The sequence below is a fragment of the Leptosomus discolor genome, chromosome 5 (genome assembly GCF_034619465.1).
Source record: "Leptosomus discolor isolate bLepDis1 chromosome 5, bLepDis1.hap2, whole genome shotgun sequence".
In the NCBI taxonomy this organism is placed as follows: Eukaryota; Metazoa; Chordata; class Aves; order Leptosomiformes; family Leptosomidae; genus Leptosomus; species Leptosomus discolor.
Window position 1 is genome coordinate 34,578,174 of NC_141395.1, and position 19,627 is coordinate 34,597,800.

Sequence of the window (19,627 nt, forward strand, 5' to 3'; positions counted from 1 at the left end):
CATCCACAGTGACCTGTTCTCAACCCTACCACTGACTTCTTATCCACCTGCCACATCTAGAATTACAGCCTGGTGTAGCCTGCCCTGAGGCAATGTTTTGTCTTTAGTCTTTCCTGCACTGAAAAAAATCACAATGAAAATGGCGTTTTCACCAACAGGGTTAGTGATGTGGTGCAGCTCTAGTTGTTCTCCTAAGGAGAGAGGGTCACTAAGGCTGAGGTATCCACATGGAGAGCCTGCTCACTCAAACCAATATCTTTAGACCATGGAAAGGAGCAGGTATTAATTCAGCCCACCTAAAATCTGAAATAACCAAGCTTCCAACTCCAATATCTCAGTAAACAGCCAAAACTTACTTGGGATAGCTTTTTCAGTAAGAATTTCAGAGCCTGTCATTCTGTGATGCTACTCTTGCTTGTCTTACAGTTTTCATATGACTTCATGCTTCCCAATTTTTTTTTCTTTCTGTAACATCAAATCTCAGAATTCTATGGCAATTAAAACTGGAAAAAGTGCACTAGAGAAACAATTCGTGTTGTAAAACAAACAGTACTCTCCAAACAGAAAATGCAGGACTCAAGGAACAGCACAATAACATATAACCATTATGGCTTCAGGAAAAACTTTAGTGGTATGAATTCACTAAGAGAGCAAATTCGCTGCTTTCTATTACCTTTTCATAAGGATAGTTTTACCTGGATTTGAAGAGTACAATCCTAAGGTACTTCTTTTGATGAGAGATGCTGTGTAAATTTCCCTGCTTTATAAAGCATCATACAGTACACCAAAGTATGTACATTAAGGAAGGAAATTGACAGAGGTGCCCACTCAAGTGTAAAAGCTAAGAACTTCTTTTAATGGTCTTCCTCACTTTTCTTCCTCTTCTCTAACTGACTGTCTTCAGTCAAGTAGCGTCTGTTTTGAAAGACACAGAAACCAGCAACATTGAAGTACATAACAAGAACTACGATGAAAATCAGTGATTATGCAATTTGGATGATTAATTCATATTCACCATTCAGTGGCAAACCTGTTTAAATTTTCTTTTGCAGTATGTCCCAATGGAGTCAAGTTCAACAACTGGAAATAAAGTTTTTGGAGCAGGTAGACCTGTTCTATGATGATAACTTCCCCATGGAAATCCGGCACCTACTAGCCCAATGGATAGAAAGCCAAGATTGGTAGGATTCAATATATTCCCTCTTGTATGATTTCGGTCACTAACAATTCTTTTGTTATCTGGCAGATTTTAGGGTGCTTGTTTGTGAACTGTGCAGGCAGCTGCACTCCAAGAATAGTATTCCACTATTTATGGATTTAGCCCGTTGAACTGTCAAAGTTTAAATTTAAGGGATGTTTGGAGGTGAGGTTACATTTGAACTTACTTCTAAACAAAATGCAATAAAAATGGTCTAGCAAATTAATGGTATTACAGGTTTTTCATAGAAAAAAAAATAATGCAACTTAGTTTTCAATGGAAATGTTCTGCATTTACCTCTTGCAGCACAAAATTATTCACTTGTACAAAACGGCACTTAAAACTGGATATATAATTTTGAGGAACAAGCCAGCTCTTTGCAGGAACTGTTCCCTAGAAGGTGAATTTATGCACAAATTTGGATTGAATTCACTGGGTAGTTATCTTAAGAAAATTCAGAACTAATGCCAAAAAAAAAGTTTATATTAGCTCTACCAGGAAGAGACATCTCAGTTTTTCAAGCTAAATCTACAAGACTATTTGAGGACTATGGAAAAAAAATCTGCTAAGGAATAAAACCTTTCCTTATAGTTTATAGCTCAGCATTTATGGGGGCTGTAGGAACATGGGAAACATTAAAATCTCCTTATCACCAGATTTAGCAGGCGTACCTCAAACAGACATCTGCCATTTAGGGGGCAAGGAGAAAGAATATCCCAAGGACAAGGATGCCATGCAGTCCAAAGTCTATCTTCCTCTATTTTGCTCATTAATGTTGTTGCCCTTCATGTACCAAGCTGTTCCATAAACAGCAGAACCAGTAAAGCCGGTCTTTGCATGTGTTTGTGTCCTTTGTCCCCTACATACCCTTCACCAGTAGCTTCAGAGTCTTCCTGTATCCCCAAATAGTTTGGCTGGGTGGAGGCTCATCTGGTGCCTGGTGTGAAGATATAAATCTGCTGACTAGCCATCTGGCTGTTGCCTCCTGGAGCAAGTTATTAGTGCCATTTTCCTCAGTGGAGGCAGTAATTTGGATTCCTCTTCTCTACTAATCTGCCAGTTTTCCGTTAAATTTGTAAGAATTTACTATCTTTTGGACTTTGAGCCCAGTGTCAGCTTTGTCTGAAGCTGGGCAGCAAATTCAGGAATTATGTCTGTGTGACTGACAGAGCAAGAGGGACAGTATGCATAAGCCCCATTTCCTCAAGAAGTGGGCTAAAAATATTTAAATATTCACTGGACCAGAGACTAGAAAACCCTGGCTGTCTACCCTCTGGCTGACTCCATAGCCTGTGCTAAGAACATTCTCACCCTGTCTTTATAGCTGCATATCTCTGTGAATATAAATAAAAGGATCATAAAATCAGTTATTCAGAAACTTCTGGCTATATACAAGTCACCATATATTTAAATCCTTTTTTTTTCTATGTAGATTTCTGAATGGTTTATCATTTTCTGTACAGATAGATTGACACTTTTTACAACACTTTAAACATGTGTGGTTCTCATTCATTGATTCTTTAGGGAGGCTGCATCCAACAATGAAGCAATGGCAACAATCCTTTTACAGAATTTGCTAATACAAGTGGATGAACAGCTGGACCGTGTTTCACAGGAGAAGAATCTTCTCTTGATACACAACCTGAAAAGAATCAGGAAGCTGCTGCAGGTGAGTCGTTATTTCAGATGACAGATTGCATACTCATACTGGTTTCTAAAGGCAGTGCCTGACCTCTGTGGAACACAGTTTGTTCCTGTACACAGCTCAGAGCTGTCCTTTTTGCTATGACTCCAAGCAGCTATGGGAACACCAAGCGTTCAACAAGATAATTCAAAATAATTCCACTGCTTGTTACTTTGTGGAACAATAATTCACATTTTAATGCACACTGCTCAGATAAGAGTGCTGGGACTTCTTAGCTCTGTGTGTACCTATGTATCACTGAGCTCTTAAAAGCAAGACTAGTGCTTATGGATGTTCATGTTCATTATAAATGTAGTTACCACCTTTCAGACACATACAGATATTTCACTATGGAATAAAAATGCGTATTTGGGACTTAAAGCAGCACCCAGAAAAAGAAACCCCTGTAAATCATTAGCATGTTTGCCATTTTATGTTTAGCTAGGATTATTTGTTATGAGTGGCTTAAAGGATTTTCCACTAGGCTTCTACAAAGTGATGTTTATTTTGATTGGCTGAATATTTCTCTAATGATTGTTTATCTAAGGCAAGGATTCTCAGAGTTCCACTTCATTAGTCACCTACTTCCTGACATCTGTCTGTCTTCTGCATAAAACAGATACATGTCTGAGTTTAATGACAGTTTGGGGGTTTTCTCTTCTTTGATGGTGTTTTCCATAAGTACTTAAATGACAATTATATTGCTTGCAAAACATTTTCTTTATTTGGTGTTTATATATATATATGTATCTATACACTCACTGGTCTGGAAAATCTTAGCATGACCTTGCCAATTATTTTATTCTCTTTATAGCTGTTTGTCTTTCTATCCTTTATCCCTAATGATGGCTGCTTAAAAACATGACAATATTTCCATTGCTACCACTTTTTCTTCCAGTGTTATGCAAGGATTCCTGTGCAACTTAAAACTAAAGTTGCTTTTTCTTTTCTAATTTGTGCAGCAGCACTATCCAGAATTTCAGTACTGCTCAAAAAGCAAAATTACTTAACTGCTTTTGGATTTGACTGCAGAAAAGTTAATCCTGTTGTTTCTGTCATGGTCTGGGCACACTTTACCATAGTAGGGCTGAGACAGAGCTGTATCACCTTAGTAAAGGTATCCTCCCACAGTAGCATACATGTGGAAAGAGCATTCCAGGGCATCGAAACAAGCAGTTGCATTGGTGTATTCCTGGCTTAAAAGATTGTACATTTATAGTTACACCCATCACAATGTGCACATGCAGAAGGACTCTACAAAATTTAAGTCTCTCACTGCTCCTTCTTCTCTTCACACCATTTATTTTATTCTAAAATTTTTACCAAAACCTGAAGTGGCAGCTCTGCATGTCCTGTGAAATTCGGCATACTAAGACAGGTAACCAGGCCTTGAGCCCACACACATGACTTGACATAATAGCCATAGTGAAAATGGTGAGGCTGAAAACCATTTTCTTTAAGTCCTGGCATGTTTGGAAATTATATTATGATGTGCTTCCCCAAGAGCACAGAGCAAAGAGGTTTATTCCAGAAAAGCAAAAGAAGGGGAGTTTTAAGTGATTTCTGATTAAGTGGTTTCTCAGGTGGCAAGGATCTGAGTCACAATTCCAGAACAAGCCAAAACGCTCAGGCATCCCCATTACAACTGTACAGCTAGGTTATAGTCACCATATGCTAGTTATAGCCGCAGCACAGCCAGCACTAGAACTGGTCTTTTCCTTCTCTAGATGAAGCAACAGTAAAGGTCCATGTGGAATAGCCTAACCCATCATTTCACTTGATTGCTGGCTTTGAAAAGAAATACCATGCAAGATGCGACATGCACCAACTTGTTTTCTCTATCATTGTGTAGCACCATAAGGCCCTGACTTAAGATTTCTCAAGCAGCAAGGTCTCTCTGCTCCCTTGGGTTGCAAAGGTCGGTAGGTTTGCAGTCTAAAGCATTATGAACTTCTTGAGAGGACATGTATGATTCATTGTAACGCTTATTAGAAAGGATCTCAGTCTTGAACTTTGCAGTAACATGTTTCCAGCTGAGCAAAAAAAAAATACAACAGCTCTCCATCTCTAATGTTGGCCTTTCTCCATTATATGAAGACAGCAGATAACCTGTATTTAGATAAAAAGCTACTCATTCAGTTTCAAAATACACATGCGAACCACTGGATACTGAACAGCACTTTCACTATTAGAGCTTTTCCTGATTTCTTATGACCTTTAGCACTATCACCCACAGTCTATTCTGATTTCCAAAATAATTTCTACAGGCCACAGACTCTTGCAATTTTTTTTTCATTATTATTATTATTGTTTTGGGTAAGGCAAATAAACTATGTCTTAAGAAATCTGTGACACAGGCATTTTGGATTTTTATGTAAAATATTATGTTACAACTTCTAATTTTTAGAGCATAGATGATAAATGCATTTTCAGCCAAAGTATGGGCTGGATGTTCTATAGAGCTGCATAGGCAGTCTCCTGAGCTTCAGCTGTTAAAATTATTTCTTCATTGGTTAAGTCAGTACATCAGGAAAAAAATGCTATAGTAGTTGTAATCAGCTGACATCCTATCCTTGTTATTAACTGTCAGGTATTATTAATGGACTGTGAACTGTACATGACACATAGTATGGACAGGATCTGATGTAATGCCCTTAAATTTGAGTGTGCAAATTATGTAATTATGGGTCTAATTTTTTTAATACATCACTGATTATATTTTATAGCTGAATATATGAGAAAGTTGGAACTGGGCATTTGGCTCCCCACCCACAGCTGGATGTGCTTGCAGATACCTAACTCTTGCAAGTTAGGCTAGTTTGTGACAGTTTCACAAGACACCACCAAAAAAAAGGTGCTGCTGTACTGCTGCACACAGTACAGCCCCATGGTCCCTTTTGTCCCAACATACCACCTAGAGAAAGGGAGACTGGAAGGGTACGCTGTAAAACTAGTGAGATTTTTCACCAACTTTGATGGAGGAAAAACTGGGTTCCTAAATAGGAAAGCTGCATTTGTAAACATCTTTTCATTTCTGGTGACTCTGCGAACAGCGTTGGTTTGATTTCTCTCTGAAGGTTAGTTACCATAAGCCCACCTTTATCTCTGCTTTGCTCTCTAGCGCAAGCACTTATTTGAAATTTCACAGTTCACTCCTCTTCCTTCCCCTCTATACCACACACACAGATGTACAGACACATATACATGTGCTTACACACAAAGCTGTTCAGCCTCAATACATGATCTGAGTGCAATGTTTGTTCATTATTTTGAGCCAAATTGTGTTCCAATATTGAGTAATATTTGTCAAACTAGATAATGCTGGAAACCAGCATTTATCACTAAGTATGCAGTGTTGAGCTATGGTATAGGTTCCTAAATACTATGACAATAGCAATAATACAATAATTAAAATTAGAGAACACACACAAGTCACTCAAAAGCAATCTGTAACTCTTGATAAAAGGCAAAATGAGGGACTAATGTTTAATTAGAAATACAACTAGGTCATTAATGAAGAACAGCCTTAGAAGACGAAGCAGGGCACACTTTACAAATGGCTTGTGCAGCTGTTTGCTAGACAGCTGCAGGGTGTTAGGATCCAGATTCCTGGTGCTGTTACTGAATCTAAAGAGAATTATACCTATGAGTTACCAGCACCACAGCCAAGCACACCCCATCTGAAAGATCTCCCTGGGATTCATTTTTGTTATAAAATGGAGAAAATGTTCTATTCTGAGCTTCACCTGAAACATCTTTATGTAAACATCTTAGCTGCTCCATGTAAATAGCAATGGAAGTAGTGGAAGAAGTGAGAACTTGCCTGCCTCATACTTGCAACACAAAGCTTTGGGCAATCTTGGGCATTGCGAAGGGTAAAGACTAGAAGTCTTAGCAGGAAGACGGGTTTGCCTGGAACCCTTGCTTTTAGGCCAGAGGGACCATCCCTGTTCTCTCACCATTAGAGAAATAACTATGGAACGTGGCATTTCTGGCTCAGACTGCTGACACTTCCAAGATTATCTTGAGGCGAAAAAGAAGCATTGACCAGGAATCATGCAATTTGACAACGTTATAAGCACTTGAAAATAATGCTAAAAAACCTAGCTAAGCAGCTGAGGTTACTGCTAGCTCTCAGTAATTTCCTTCTCTGTTTCTTTCTTTCATTAAAACATTGCTTCTTGACATTAATCTGGTATAAATGCACATACATTAAAATCAGGGTCAACATTTTAGGTTTAAAATCCTTTATATTTACTTCATATTATTACTCCTCTAGTCAGTAAATTGGATTCATTTTTATAGCAGAGCAGCCTTTTGTTGCTGTCTCTTCAGTGGGAGACAGTACAGCACAGTTACTTGTTAACGTTAAATTCTCTGCCCATCTTCCTACAGAACCCCTGCTCCCCTCAGCAGCGGTTCTGGAAAGGGATGAGGAGACAAAAACGTTTCGAGGCAGTGGGGGAAAGAGGGGGCAAACCATGTCTGTGGTTCATTCTCCTACTTAAAAACTAGATGAGGAAAAGCAAAGCAGATTAGTCACAGGGAGATGTTTTGTGCTGTTGCCTTGACAACAAAACGTAAAGGGCAGCTGTTAAGCTCAGAAGAGCTGCCTAGCACTTCTAGGAACCAAACTGCAGATGCCACAGCCCACACAACCTTAACCCGTGATCAATTACATCTTAATTTTCAGACTGAACGTTTTTAAATGACAGTGTACCTATCCCTGATGTAAACTCCTGTGCAATACATGAGTCCATTTAGTACACAAAGACAACCAGTGAAATATAGAGATACACATGTAAGACAGGCACTGTCCATGTTTCCGACTCGCATGCCAAAATCTTTGGTTAGGGGAGAACAGCTGAGCTGCAGTGCACCAGGGCAGCCAAGGTAGGGGAGGCTCGGAGTAGCCTGGCAATCGGAGATGGCCACCATACCCCAGTGTCCCACCACTCCTTTTAGGAATGGTGCTGGCAGGCGATTGCTTGTCGGTCTCCGAGTTGTCCAGTGATGTTCATCTCAGGGATGTTCTTCCCCTGCACACCCCAAGCATATTTGGAGCATTCAGCAGGTACCTGCTTGACGAAATGTAGCTTGTGGGATGCAGCCTGGCCCATGCATGGCTCCCAGGAACTGAAGAACCACTGGCTGTGCTGCACACTGCGATGGGTGCATGACAACTACATCATGAAAAAGCAGAAATGCCCAGAATTGCCCTACTCATAATTGAAACTTTCATTTATGCTCTAGTCTCAAAACAACTTTTGAAAGCAATCCCCTCTCATTAATGGCAAGGTGCATCTGTGTCACATCACTGTTTACAGTGTTCAGGGGAAAGTCTGATTACATAAATCTTCCTGCATAAAAGTGAAATAACAGATTTCAGGAATAAGAAGAAAGGCTGCTCTGCTCATTTACTATTGAAGCCTGAATTAATGAGTATTCTGTGTGCTCTGAGGAACAATTTGCTGTAAATGATATATATTCATGATATTCATTTAATACAGCAGATTCTGAGGTGTTGGTGAACTTATCCGCTCAGCAGCCCTGCTAAAGCCTAAGATGAAGGGAGGGCAATGGGGATTCTACCTGAATGAGCAGGTCTGCATGCACACCATTAACACCTTGGGGTGTGCTTACAGAGGGAGACATCAGGCAGAATCACCACATTTGCCAATTCACACCCACCAGTTATATCAAAATGAGGTTTTGGAAGTACTATAGTTATACTATGGAGTTGGGAAATAATACTTTAGTTGTATTTCTTCTCCTACACAGCCCTACTTTTTTATGGGAAGATCTGAAATAGCATCTGAAAGTATCTTTTGTCATCTTAATCAATATATATTAACATTATTGCACTTCTGTCCATAGAAAATTCTCTGTATTTCTAAGTAACAAATAGCATCTTATTTTACGTGATGCTACCTAACAGTAACACAGTATTGTGTTCCTGATTCTGTTTCAGGGTCTTGATTATACTTCACAGCTTGTTTCCATCTGTAATGAAACTGAACATCTTTGTGCTTCTGCGGATAGAACAAAAATGAACATATAAAGTTTTTTTTTTAGTTCAGATGACTGTTTACGCAAGTTGCTGTACCAGAAAGGTACATGCATGAGGGATCCTAAGAATATTTATTTTAGTACATCAAAGAAAATGGACAAAACAGCATTAGATCTGAAATAGGACATTCCAGTTGGTACTTAACAAACAATTCTAATAAGCACTGTGCTAAGAAACAGTTGCGAAGAATGGAAACACAGCCATTGATGTTTAAGTTGCAGTTTCCTGTTAAAGCTTACAACTGGATGAGAATGGAACAAAATAGAGAAAGTTTCTAATACACCACAGAAGATCCATTCCTAAGTGTTATTTACATGAATTTAGTGCACATGTAACCTGCCAGATCAACAAAGTGACACATTATAGCAGGAAATGCATTTTGAACCAGTGTGTCCTGCTGTCTAATACAATTCAGATTGATTTTTCATATTAGCATCTTGCCCCCAGTACGTTTTCCACTTAAAGCTGTTCACAGACATTTTGGTGTACAAATGAGAAACCCCGTACAGAAGTCTGTACGCTAAAGCAGCTAGCTGTCTGCTGTTAGCGATTGCAGGCTAGCAACTGCACGCTGGTGAATTCTTTAAAAAAGATTGATACAAGACTGAAAAAAAAGCTACTTACTAGAAGTAAAATATTTTTGAATTCTTAGTTGTTATTTAGAGAATGCAACTCTAAGTTTATAAACATTTCAGTTTGGTTTTGTAGAACAAATAAGAGATAACTTACAAACAGAAGTGAAAATACAAGTAAACAAACTAAACAAGCTCTTGTGGGCTTTGTTCATTCTGGGGTATTAAGGGCCCAGCTGCAGTCAAAACATTGCCTGAGAGATTAGTTAATACCACCCACGGTCTTTGTGTCCAGAAGATGGGGGGGGGGGGGGGGGGGGGGGGGGGGGCGGCAGGAGGCAGGAATCACTCCTCTCTCTCCTCCGTTGTTTTACCCTTTTTCATAGGGAACAATGTACTTTTATTTATTCTGAAATAAATCTCATTTAAATAAGAAGAATTGCTACATTGTTCATCCCCCCTGGCAGCACAGCTCCACTATCTGATGAGACCTACAGACATAGATTTTCTGTAGCTGTATCTCATCCTACCTGCTCAGAAATCTGCTGTTTCTATAGACCATTCCTTGACTGGTTTTAGTGTCTGCTGGGAGGGACTCAGCAGCAGCATTTGGGGACAAACTGGGGGGATGGAAAAAGAGATCTCTGTCTTTACAGCTGTTGCACTGTGCTTTTACAGCTTTGCCTATTGCAATTCAGTTGCACATGCCCCCAAAAAATGTACGATCTTTTGGAAGTTGCACACTATACAATATGAGGAAAGCAGAACTACAATGCTACAGACCTATGTATTAGGGCTTCTCACACATCGTAGTAGTTGTCTAAAACAATGAGGTTGCCTTTAAGTTCTCTCATGTATTTTGAGAGGGGGAAGGGGAAATCTAAAAATAGAAGTCTGATGAGAGCAGTCTAAATAGATAGTGTCACAGGTACTTCCTCTTAAAGACCTAGATAAAACAGAGCCATCTTTCTAGTAGAAAAACACATTTTTTTAGTAAGAATATCACCTGTTTAAGTACCGGCTTTCAAAAAACTTCCAAGCACTTCATATATATCATGGTAACACAAGGACTAACTCTTTCTTTATATCCTAGTACTGTCTTCATTAGACTTTCTGCCTGGATGCATAAACAAACGTAGAAAACAAATCAAGGCAAAATGTTGTTTGTCATATTTGAAGGTGAAAATGGGAAATAAGTGTGTATGGTTATGACTTCCCACCCACACATTTCTTTGAGATACACAACTATATCACAGGGTTTTTTCTTTAAAAAATAAAACAATAAAGAAAGGGGGTTTTCTCCCTGATTTTTAAATACCTGAAAGATGAGATATCTGCTTATCTAGAAAGATGCTGAGTATCAGACTTAGTAAAATAAGCATATCACAAGTGAGCAACAGGGAAGAAAATGTATTTTCACTTGACTTTGTAATCCTGTTTTCTCTGTCTCCATGTCCCACCTCCCTTCCATCAGCTTCTTTAAATATTCATTCAACTTCAACAAATACATAAACAGTCATACTAGTTAACGGTTCTGTGCCTCCGAGTAAAGCTGTTATTGTATGCAATTAAAAGGCTCAGGCAGGATATTTCTAGCAGAAACAAAAAAAAATACACCTGATGTTTTTGATAGTTAAAAAAAAAAAAAAAGAAAGAAATATGAGAAAAGCAGGGGGAAAAAAAAACAACTAAATTCTGAAACACTTTTTCAGAATTAGAAAGCACTAAAACCTACTCAAATCCTTTTTAGGTCACCTTGAAAACCAGGAGATAAGCAGGTAAACCCCCGACTGACATTCTAAAGGTTGCATGGCGCATCCTTCTACATTACAAGTAGAGACCAACAATCACTAATACCTAATCCTCTACTTATTCACTAAAAACAGAGTCAGGATACTCAAATGGTGCATATATGGTATTCATTTATAAATGTACGCAGTATAGAGAGACCTTTGAAGCATGAAAAGAAAGCTGGACAGTATTACTGTGGTTGGAAGTGATCAACTTTGTGATGGAGCTGCCCACAGGAAAACTAAAAAAAAAAAAAAGAAATGGGAAGAAAAGTATAAGAATGAGCCTCTGGTCTAGATTTCTTCATTCACCTCAGGAAAAGCAGTAAATTTCAGATACTAAAACTGACAGTTGTTTGGTGTTCTTTTTAAAAGCACATGTATTTTAAAGTGTCACAATATGTACTTTAAAGTTTCTCCATGATCTTACAACTTACAGAATCAAATCTTGCATTTCCCCAGCCACTGTTTCATGTATCTTAATATATCCCAAATAGTTCCAGCTGTTTTAAAATTTGGCTAAAGGGTCTAAACTCTGCACACCATAATGTATAAATTGTTTTTGCAGAAATGCCTCTGTTTTTCTTCATGATCTAGTAAGACACTATCACAACAGATGCCTCTGGAGTAGAGAGTGCATGCTGAGCAGTGGTAGGAAGGTTTCCTCTTGAGGAAACATCATCAGCATTCAGAGAAACTTTTCACATGTTCAGAATGAAAGTTTAATTTCCCCTGTTTGCTTAAACTTAGCATTATGCTTGTAGTTATTGAGAAGCCACTCCAAATAAGATCATTTGTTGTAAATCCTGATATGGAGGACCTCATCAAAGTGGAAGAAAGGAGAAAGAAAATTTCTAAGAACAACAGAATTACAGTAATACTAGCAGATGAGGCTTAGGTTTCCATTTGAAACTTCAGATGCAAAGTGAATCCTCAATTTCTTTTTGTTGGCATTTATCAAAAGACAATTATAAGTTTTCTCTATAAGTATCTAAACTTAATAATACAATTTTGTATAAGTACAGAATCCACACCCTTCCTCCTTTCCTGGGTGCCAATGCTTACGTCACACTAAGTTATGATTTCCCCATCTCAAGCCTTTTTTTGGTTAAATTTCCTCTATTTTCCAACTTATACTACCTCTTTCAATAATAGGAAATAATTTTCAATTAGGCATTCAGAAGCCGATGTCATCTTGAGCAAATTCTGCCCTTAACCAAAGAAAAAATGGAAATGCAGAACAGCAAGAGTTGGCAGTAGACAGATAATAAGGGAATACTGAGTGGCACATTCTGAAGTGTAATTACCTCTGAGAAGTATAAATCCTGGGGAGAAAAAATGCAGTGTTATTCTTTTAACAGAGTCAAAATATATTGGTTATTGTGACTTTTAATAATTACTGTTATTTAATAAATTATGGAGATATTTTATGTTACAACTTATTATTTATCAATTTATTGTTGTTGGATGGCAATCAATCTGCTAAAAAGCCTATCCAGTAGAGCCTATATTGTACGAATATAGCCATCCTAGGAGAGAGAGCTCAAGACCGACAGGAGGGGATGCCCGCTCAGGCTGTGGCACACAACTCAGCTCTGCGCCAACCATCCAGCAGTCAGAGCATCTATCAAAAAGGGAAGCAGATTCACCATTATTCCAGCTTTTCTCCGAGGGGCTGCTGCTTCAGGGCAAGTAGCAGTTCTCTATCAACCTGCTTGGTGCCTGCTGAAACTGAATCAAGTTGAACAAGCACCAGACAGGCACAAGTATGGGAATCACTAAGGGCACAGCTTGTTACTATAACTTTATGAGTTAGAGGAGAAAGAGGAAAAAAAAAAAGTGAATTTTCACTTCATCACTTGATTCAGATGGTTTTCTCTTAATGAAACAAAGAAAAAGAGAGAGAGAGAGTTTAAAAGTTTTGCATATGAATAGTATCTAGAAATGCTAGGAAAGTCCCTAATACCTGGCATTTTTTTGTGGGGGATTTTAAAGCATCCCACTGTCAGAGGATTTTTTTTGAAGTGCGTCATCTACATAAATGCATTTTCCAGTTCCAAGAGAGGATTTTTATTTCTTCTTGACTTTGTTAAATAGCTTTTTTTGGACTATGTTTTGTCTCAGGGCAAAGACAAAAGGCAACCATGAAGCCTTAGAGTTCTTGAATTGTGTTGGGCGATGGTAAGCCGTGACTAAACACTCCTCAAGCTTTGGAGCTTCAGATAGCCTGCAGATACCAGCGTGTGGTATGGTCCTCATAAACTAGCCATCTATGTGGAAGGTGGGACCCTGTTCTACCAGAAAAAAAGACCAACAGGAACAAGCAGAAATTAACAGACATTAACTGAAGAATTAATATGCACATCAGTGAATTACACCCAGTCACATATTTCTCACCACAGCTTTCATCCCAAGCCCTGTTAAAAACAGGGCTTTTTTTTCCTCTAATCAAGGTACAGACAGAGGAGACAGGCTGGGTGATACAAGTGACTGCAGCTGAAACAAGGCAGGCCTGTTCTACCCTCTCCCAGCCAACCTTTCCTGACTTCATGTGTGCTAGTCCTTAACAATAAACTTGTCTTCGCTGAGCAGTTTCAGTCCACTGAGGAGCAGAAAATCCATTCAGCAAAAAAGCACGAGTAGTTTCCATCCCAGTTAGCAATCTGGACTGGCTCACTAAGGAGTCAGACAGGCACCGGACAGGCCCGAGACAAGGGCTGGCACCACACAGCCAGGACCACAACCATTCTTTGCAGCAATAAATTTGCTCCAGCTGTTGCTGTTGGACCCTACCCTTACCTTACTTCCATGTAAAGCTCCGCTCAATCTTTTGCAGGAAGATCGTAGCCATTTCCCACATTCCTGTATTCCCTTCCCAAAGTTACATCCTGACACTATGCAGAGACAGCTGGGAATATGCTTAATACAGGGGACTACAGATATATTCCTGGACCTGAAGTTCAGTTGTGCTGAAGGAAGCGTGTAGCAAGAACGTAGTTACTACCCTTATGGCCAAGAAGCTGGCAGGGAGAAACAAGTAATGGCAGATCTTTGGCATTGTCATTTGACATGAAAATCAGCAGTGTAACTTTAATGTTAAATCCCTCCTCACTGCCCAGCAAGTAGCAGGCAGGGAGCAAGTGCTTAGTGTTTCATCTGAGACATAGTGTGTCCTGGGGTAGTATCACTCACCACTTTTTTTCCAGAAAAACTCCTAAAATCACAGTCTAGTCCGTAACTCCCATTCCTCAGGGTAATTGATATAGATGATTGCTGGAGTAAAGCACCACCCTGAACTGCTTTTAAAGAAATGAAAGGAGGCACAACACTGGGACTACTTTGGGTGTGCACTGGTTGCACTGTGGGGCATGTACTTTCTTCATTCTGAGAAGACTTCAGAAACCCTAGAAACGTTAGAAAGCTTAGTTTTATTGCTAACAATGCCATGACAGTCAAAGCTTCTCTAGAAGGGAACATTTTGTTATTTAAAGAGTCCTGTGTCTTTCACCTTAGTCTCTACCTGGAACCACAGTATTACCAACAGCATGATGTTTAATACCAAGCAGCTCAAACCAAGTCTCCATGATTGAAATTACCATTTTTAATACAACATTTTTTCATCTTGTAATTGAAGTCAAAACGTATTATGAAAAAGTCTTTCAGATTATTAAGATTTCATGCAAAAGCACACAGGAAATTATTTGATTTTGTCTGTCTAGTAAAAAGTGCTAGAAATATACGTTCAGTGTCATAGTAGTAGTTGGCCTATTGAAGCAGTGTGTTCATGTTTCTGTTAGATGTGTTCACACCCTTGTTTCTAATACAATTGGTATGAGATATCAAAGGACAATACAGCATCAATTTAAGTATGTATAAATTTTTTGTGCCACATTCAGATGATGAGAATAAAAACTAATAAGAAAGAAGGGAAAATAGAACAAGTCCAGAATTGGAAACCATACAGGAAAAGAAATTAACTGGATTAATTCTAATAAATGGCTGAAAACTATGAGCACTGAATAAAGGGCATCTGAATGACGGATATGTGAATACTGAATAAAAGGCATGAAGAATATTGAGAAACACTGAATGAATACATCACCGTGAAAGAAGCTGCTTGAAAGTCTTCAATCATTCCAATTTGATAAATACAGCACAAATCAATATTAGTTCAAGTTGTGCCCAGTCCTCAGTCACATATCAGCAATTCTGCACCTTATTTACCATGGTGTAAAAATATAGACATTTTTCGGTTCTTTGGCTTGGGACAAGAGTTGCTTCTTCCTTCATCTTAGACACATTATTTGTTGAAGGAGAAAAATTGTTCATCGGCATTAAAATATGTCTTCTACTTTATGCCGAGGAAGCTTTTCTGCTTGCATCATTACCATATTGATGTCCTTACAATTTTTTGTTGGCAGAAGCGCTACATGCTAACAGCAACATCCTATTAAAATGGAAGACATGGTAAAATCGTGCACAGCATAGGCTGACAGGAAAGCCCTTTCAAAACAGCTGCGTTAGCAGTGGAGCAATTTCATCTTTAAATTATGTACATCTCAGTTGTATCATTATAATCTCTGTAGAACATTGTTAAGAATATTTTACGACAATGGCACTAACTGATGCTGCATTGCAAGGCTGAACCAGCACTAACAAAGGTCAAGAACAGTAGGGGAGTCTCTTCCACCCACACCAAGCTGTAGCTCACAGACTGAAGCACATTGTTTGTGATTTCCAGAGGGACACCCTGAATTCTGAATTTTTGAAAGTTGTCTTTACTTGTGCTTGCAGGGCAAATATCATGGTAATCCCATGCATATAGCAGTGATCATCTCAAACTGTTTAAGAGAAGAAAGAAGAATACTGGCTGCAGCTAGCATGCCTGTACAGGTAACGAATCACATTTCATTAATCTGCTCCATGTTAATCTGCTGACATGCTTTTAGGACCAAATCCTGTCCTCTCATTGCACTAGAGTGATTTGTATGCACTGGGGATTGCCAAACATTGCCCTTTAAACTCATGTTTGTACTTCATTAGTGGCTCTGCTGCTGCAAACATTGCTATAAGTGACTTCTATGTCACAGCTAATCTTCAAAGACTTTAATCTGTGGGAAAGGCTTTAAAGAGATTGTTCTTTGCAAAACAGATGTGTATATTTTAAATTATGCAATGCATTAGTTCATATTAATTATGCAATGCAAAAGACTTTCCACCTGATATGTTGCAAAGGCATTGATTTTATGTTGTTTGAAGGAAGAAACTTTAAAATTACATATAAAACCTATTTTGGGGAAATTGTTACATGGTTAAAACCCAGACAGAATTTTTAAGTCAAATGTGTTCTTTTTAATCACTTGTGGATGTAATACATATACTTATACGAGTATTGTGGTCTTTTTCAGAAATCTAATAATCCTTGTTTCAGTTTCTTTAATTTCCCAGATGTTTTACATTTGCGGTATACCCACACCCTTTCACCTTTTGGTTATTAAAGTACCATGTTTTTCAAATCTGTGGAACTAAACAGATTTATCTGTTTACACTAGTCTCCAGCTGGTTGAAGACCAGCTTCTGAACTCCCTCTCTGTGATAGAACTTGCAGTACAGTTACTATCACTCATTATTATTACTCATCCACCCATTATCCGTTCAATGTGTTCCAGGGGCCACTGGAAAAGTCTCTGCAGAACTCTGTGGTTTCAGAACGACAAAGAAACGTAGAACACAAGGTGTCAGCCATCAAGAATAGTGCTCAGGTATTTTTTTGTCCTGTTTGCTGTCTACACAGACATGATTTCCATATAGACATACCTGAACTATCTTTAAGTTGGGTAGCACAAATAGTTTTGCTAACAAGCTGCACCAACCCTTTTCCATTATTCGGAGGACCTAAGCCCAGACTAACTATAGAGGACATACCTGGATCCTCAGGTTTTTACAGCTGCTCTGGGTTCAGTGCAAGAGCTACCTGTTTTAAAGGTAACTCATCTCTGTACAAGTTGAAGGCAGACCACTGAGTGCAGTAAGAACATACCTACTATCTTCTAAAAAGATGTGAGGTTCAATAAATATATTTCTGCAACTTCGCCTCTTTTAGCTGGGTCAGCAGTACCTAGCCTTTGTGACCTGCAACTCGCATACCAAGATCTTCGTAAAGCTGAAGGCTACGTGACATAATTACGCGTTTTGGAGGTGTGAGAGGAGAAGAACATTGCCAGCTGATGGTAACAATTCTCCGGGAGCTTCCCATACCATTGCAGGGCAGAGCTGGGCTGAGCCAAACTTGCAGCTATGTCCCATAGAGACCTTGAAAGCTCAGTCAGAGAATACCTGCCTGTTCAGTTCAAGGCAGGATAAGGATTCAGATTACCTACAGCCTTTTTGCTATTCCAGCCCCACTTTCAGCTTTGCAGAGGTCTCAATGTAGAAGTTACATATTCAATACCTGTCCATATGCTGTTCAGGAACAACACACTTCTGGTATACTGGAAAGAGGTCCTAGTAGCATTCTCTCATCAGTGTCTCCCTACACAGGGAAGAAGGGTTAGAGAGATGAAACCCTTAAAAGGATAAAGCTAGCTTTAGAAGAATGTGATACTAGATCTCTATCTATGTATAAAGTTATAAGAGTTGCAGAGCAAAAGCAACATACCATGCTGCTCCTTCTGCCTGTGTGGGGAAGTGCAGCCATCCCTGAAAGACCAGGGAAAATGAGAGAGATTTCTAGATACAAGGCTGTTTTTGTAAGTAATTAAGTTGAACACAGAAATCAGCCAGCTGATTGTGTATGTAATTTCATACTTTACACATATAATTTAAAAATTTAGTCTCCAAAATAGAGGAAATAAAATTCCGTGTATCCTAATTTAGCAAACTAGTTTTTTGTATTTTCACAGACACTTATCACGCATATCTCGGGGAACTAAAAAGTATTGTTTATGAGTTGTTGGCAGAATCAAGGCGTCCTATAAACAGCACACAAACAGACCTTCGAAGTAAACCAGATTATTTTTTTTACAGTTTCATTTTCTTTCTTTTGATGTGTCTTTTTTTGAATTACCATTGTTTGGTTACTAGAAAACACCTTCTAAACTTTTTGCAGTACATACGAAAACAAACCCTTGCAAAAAGCCAAAGCAGCAATAACGTTTCATTTCTTTACCCAAAGTCTTAAGTAATTCTCTAAATAAAGTCTCTGAACTCTGCTCCTGTCTCTAGCTCCACCTTTCTTGGCTTTGCACACCCCATTCCAATTTCCATTGAAGTCAATGCAAAATTATCCATTTGCCCTGCTTTAAAGTTCCAAGGAGAGAGTTACATTATTGGCATAATAATTTCAATTTATCTCAGGATAAATGTAATCATTCCTACTTTCCACTGTATCATTGAACTTGTAAACAAGAAATGGTTAATCTGTATCAATGACTGTTTGACCGTGGGAGAGAGAATAATGGCTTTCTGAAGAAGTAAAATGAATCTGTAGTTATAAATGTGCATTTATAATTCAATCGTCTTTTTTAAAGTTTACAAGATAGGAAACCAGAGTTCCCAGGACAACTTAGGGATTTTCAAATGGTAGGCAAGGAAAATACTACATTATGCATTTGTCTATTACAAAACAAATTCCTTTTTACATCACTGTGAACACACAAATAATTTTACTTTCTTTTTCCCGGGAAAGATGACTGACCAAGATGTCAAATACTTGGAAGACTTGCAAGAGGAATTTGACTTCAGGTACAAAACAATACAAAGCTTAGGTAAGAGTTTTTATAATCATTTTTAGATTCTCTAGGAAATGGCTGATTCTGCAGCTAGGCCCCAGTATCAGGGGGTTTTGTGCATTACCCAGATAATACATGGAAACATAAAAACAGATTTTTAGTGTAGATAAAGCTAAAGTTTATCATAAAGCTTTAGTTTATGTCTTAGAACATAATGCCTCTTTTGGAGTTAAGAGGATCTTGTCAAGCAAGTATAGTTATTTTCTATAGATAAGCTGCATAATGGCATGAAAAGTGGTAATTTTCTTAATTTAAAGAACCTATTTTTCAATTTCATTGACTTTGGCATGGCCCTTCCTTGGCAGAATGGGGAAGAGCCTCTTATTTCCCAGAGTAGATTTGTGCAAAACTGATTTTTTTAGCCTCTAACTTGGCTTTTTGTTCTTTTCTGACCACAGTGGTGATAACCAGATGGTAAGCACTCTGAATGCATGTTTGACCAGCCTGTGGTGGTTGACATCTGCACACAGCAACAGTCCTTGCATGATCTCTTTCAGAAAAGAAACTGAGGTCCACTTGTGTC

At 38.6% G+C, this 19,627-nt stretch overlaps 1 protein-coding gene across 1 annotated transcript in view; it reads left to right on the plus strand.

Moving 5' to 3' along the window:
- Nucleotides 1-1,053: 1,053 nt before the first annotated feature.
- STAT4 (signal transducer and activator of transcription 4) overlaps nucleotides 1,054-19,627 on the plus strand; it is a 39,176-nt gene continuing 20,602 nt past the window's right edge. Inside the window, exons 1-5 of the mRNA XM_086465945.1 lie at nucleotides 1,054-1,181; nucleotides 2,723-2,867; nucleotides 16,109-16,207; nucleotides 16,984-17,076; nucleotides 19,002-19,080. Of these exons, the coding sequence (XP_086322071.1) occupies nucleotides 1,054-1,181; nucleotides 2,723-2,867; nucleotides 16,109-16,207; nucleotides 16,984-17,076; nucleotides 19,002-19,080 (544 nt within the window). The remainder of the gene's footprint in view (nucleotides 1,182-2,722; nucleotides 2,868-16,108; nucleotides 16,208-16,983; nucleotides 17,077-19,001; nucleotides 19,081-19,627) is intronic.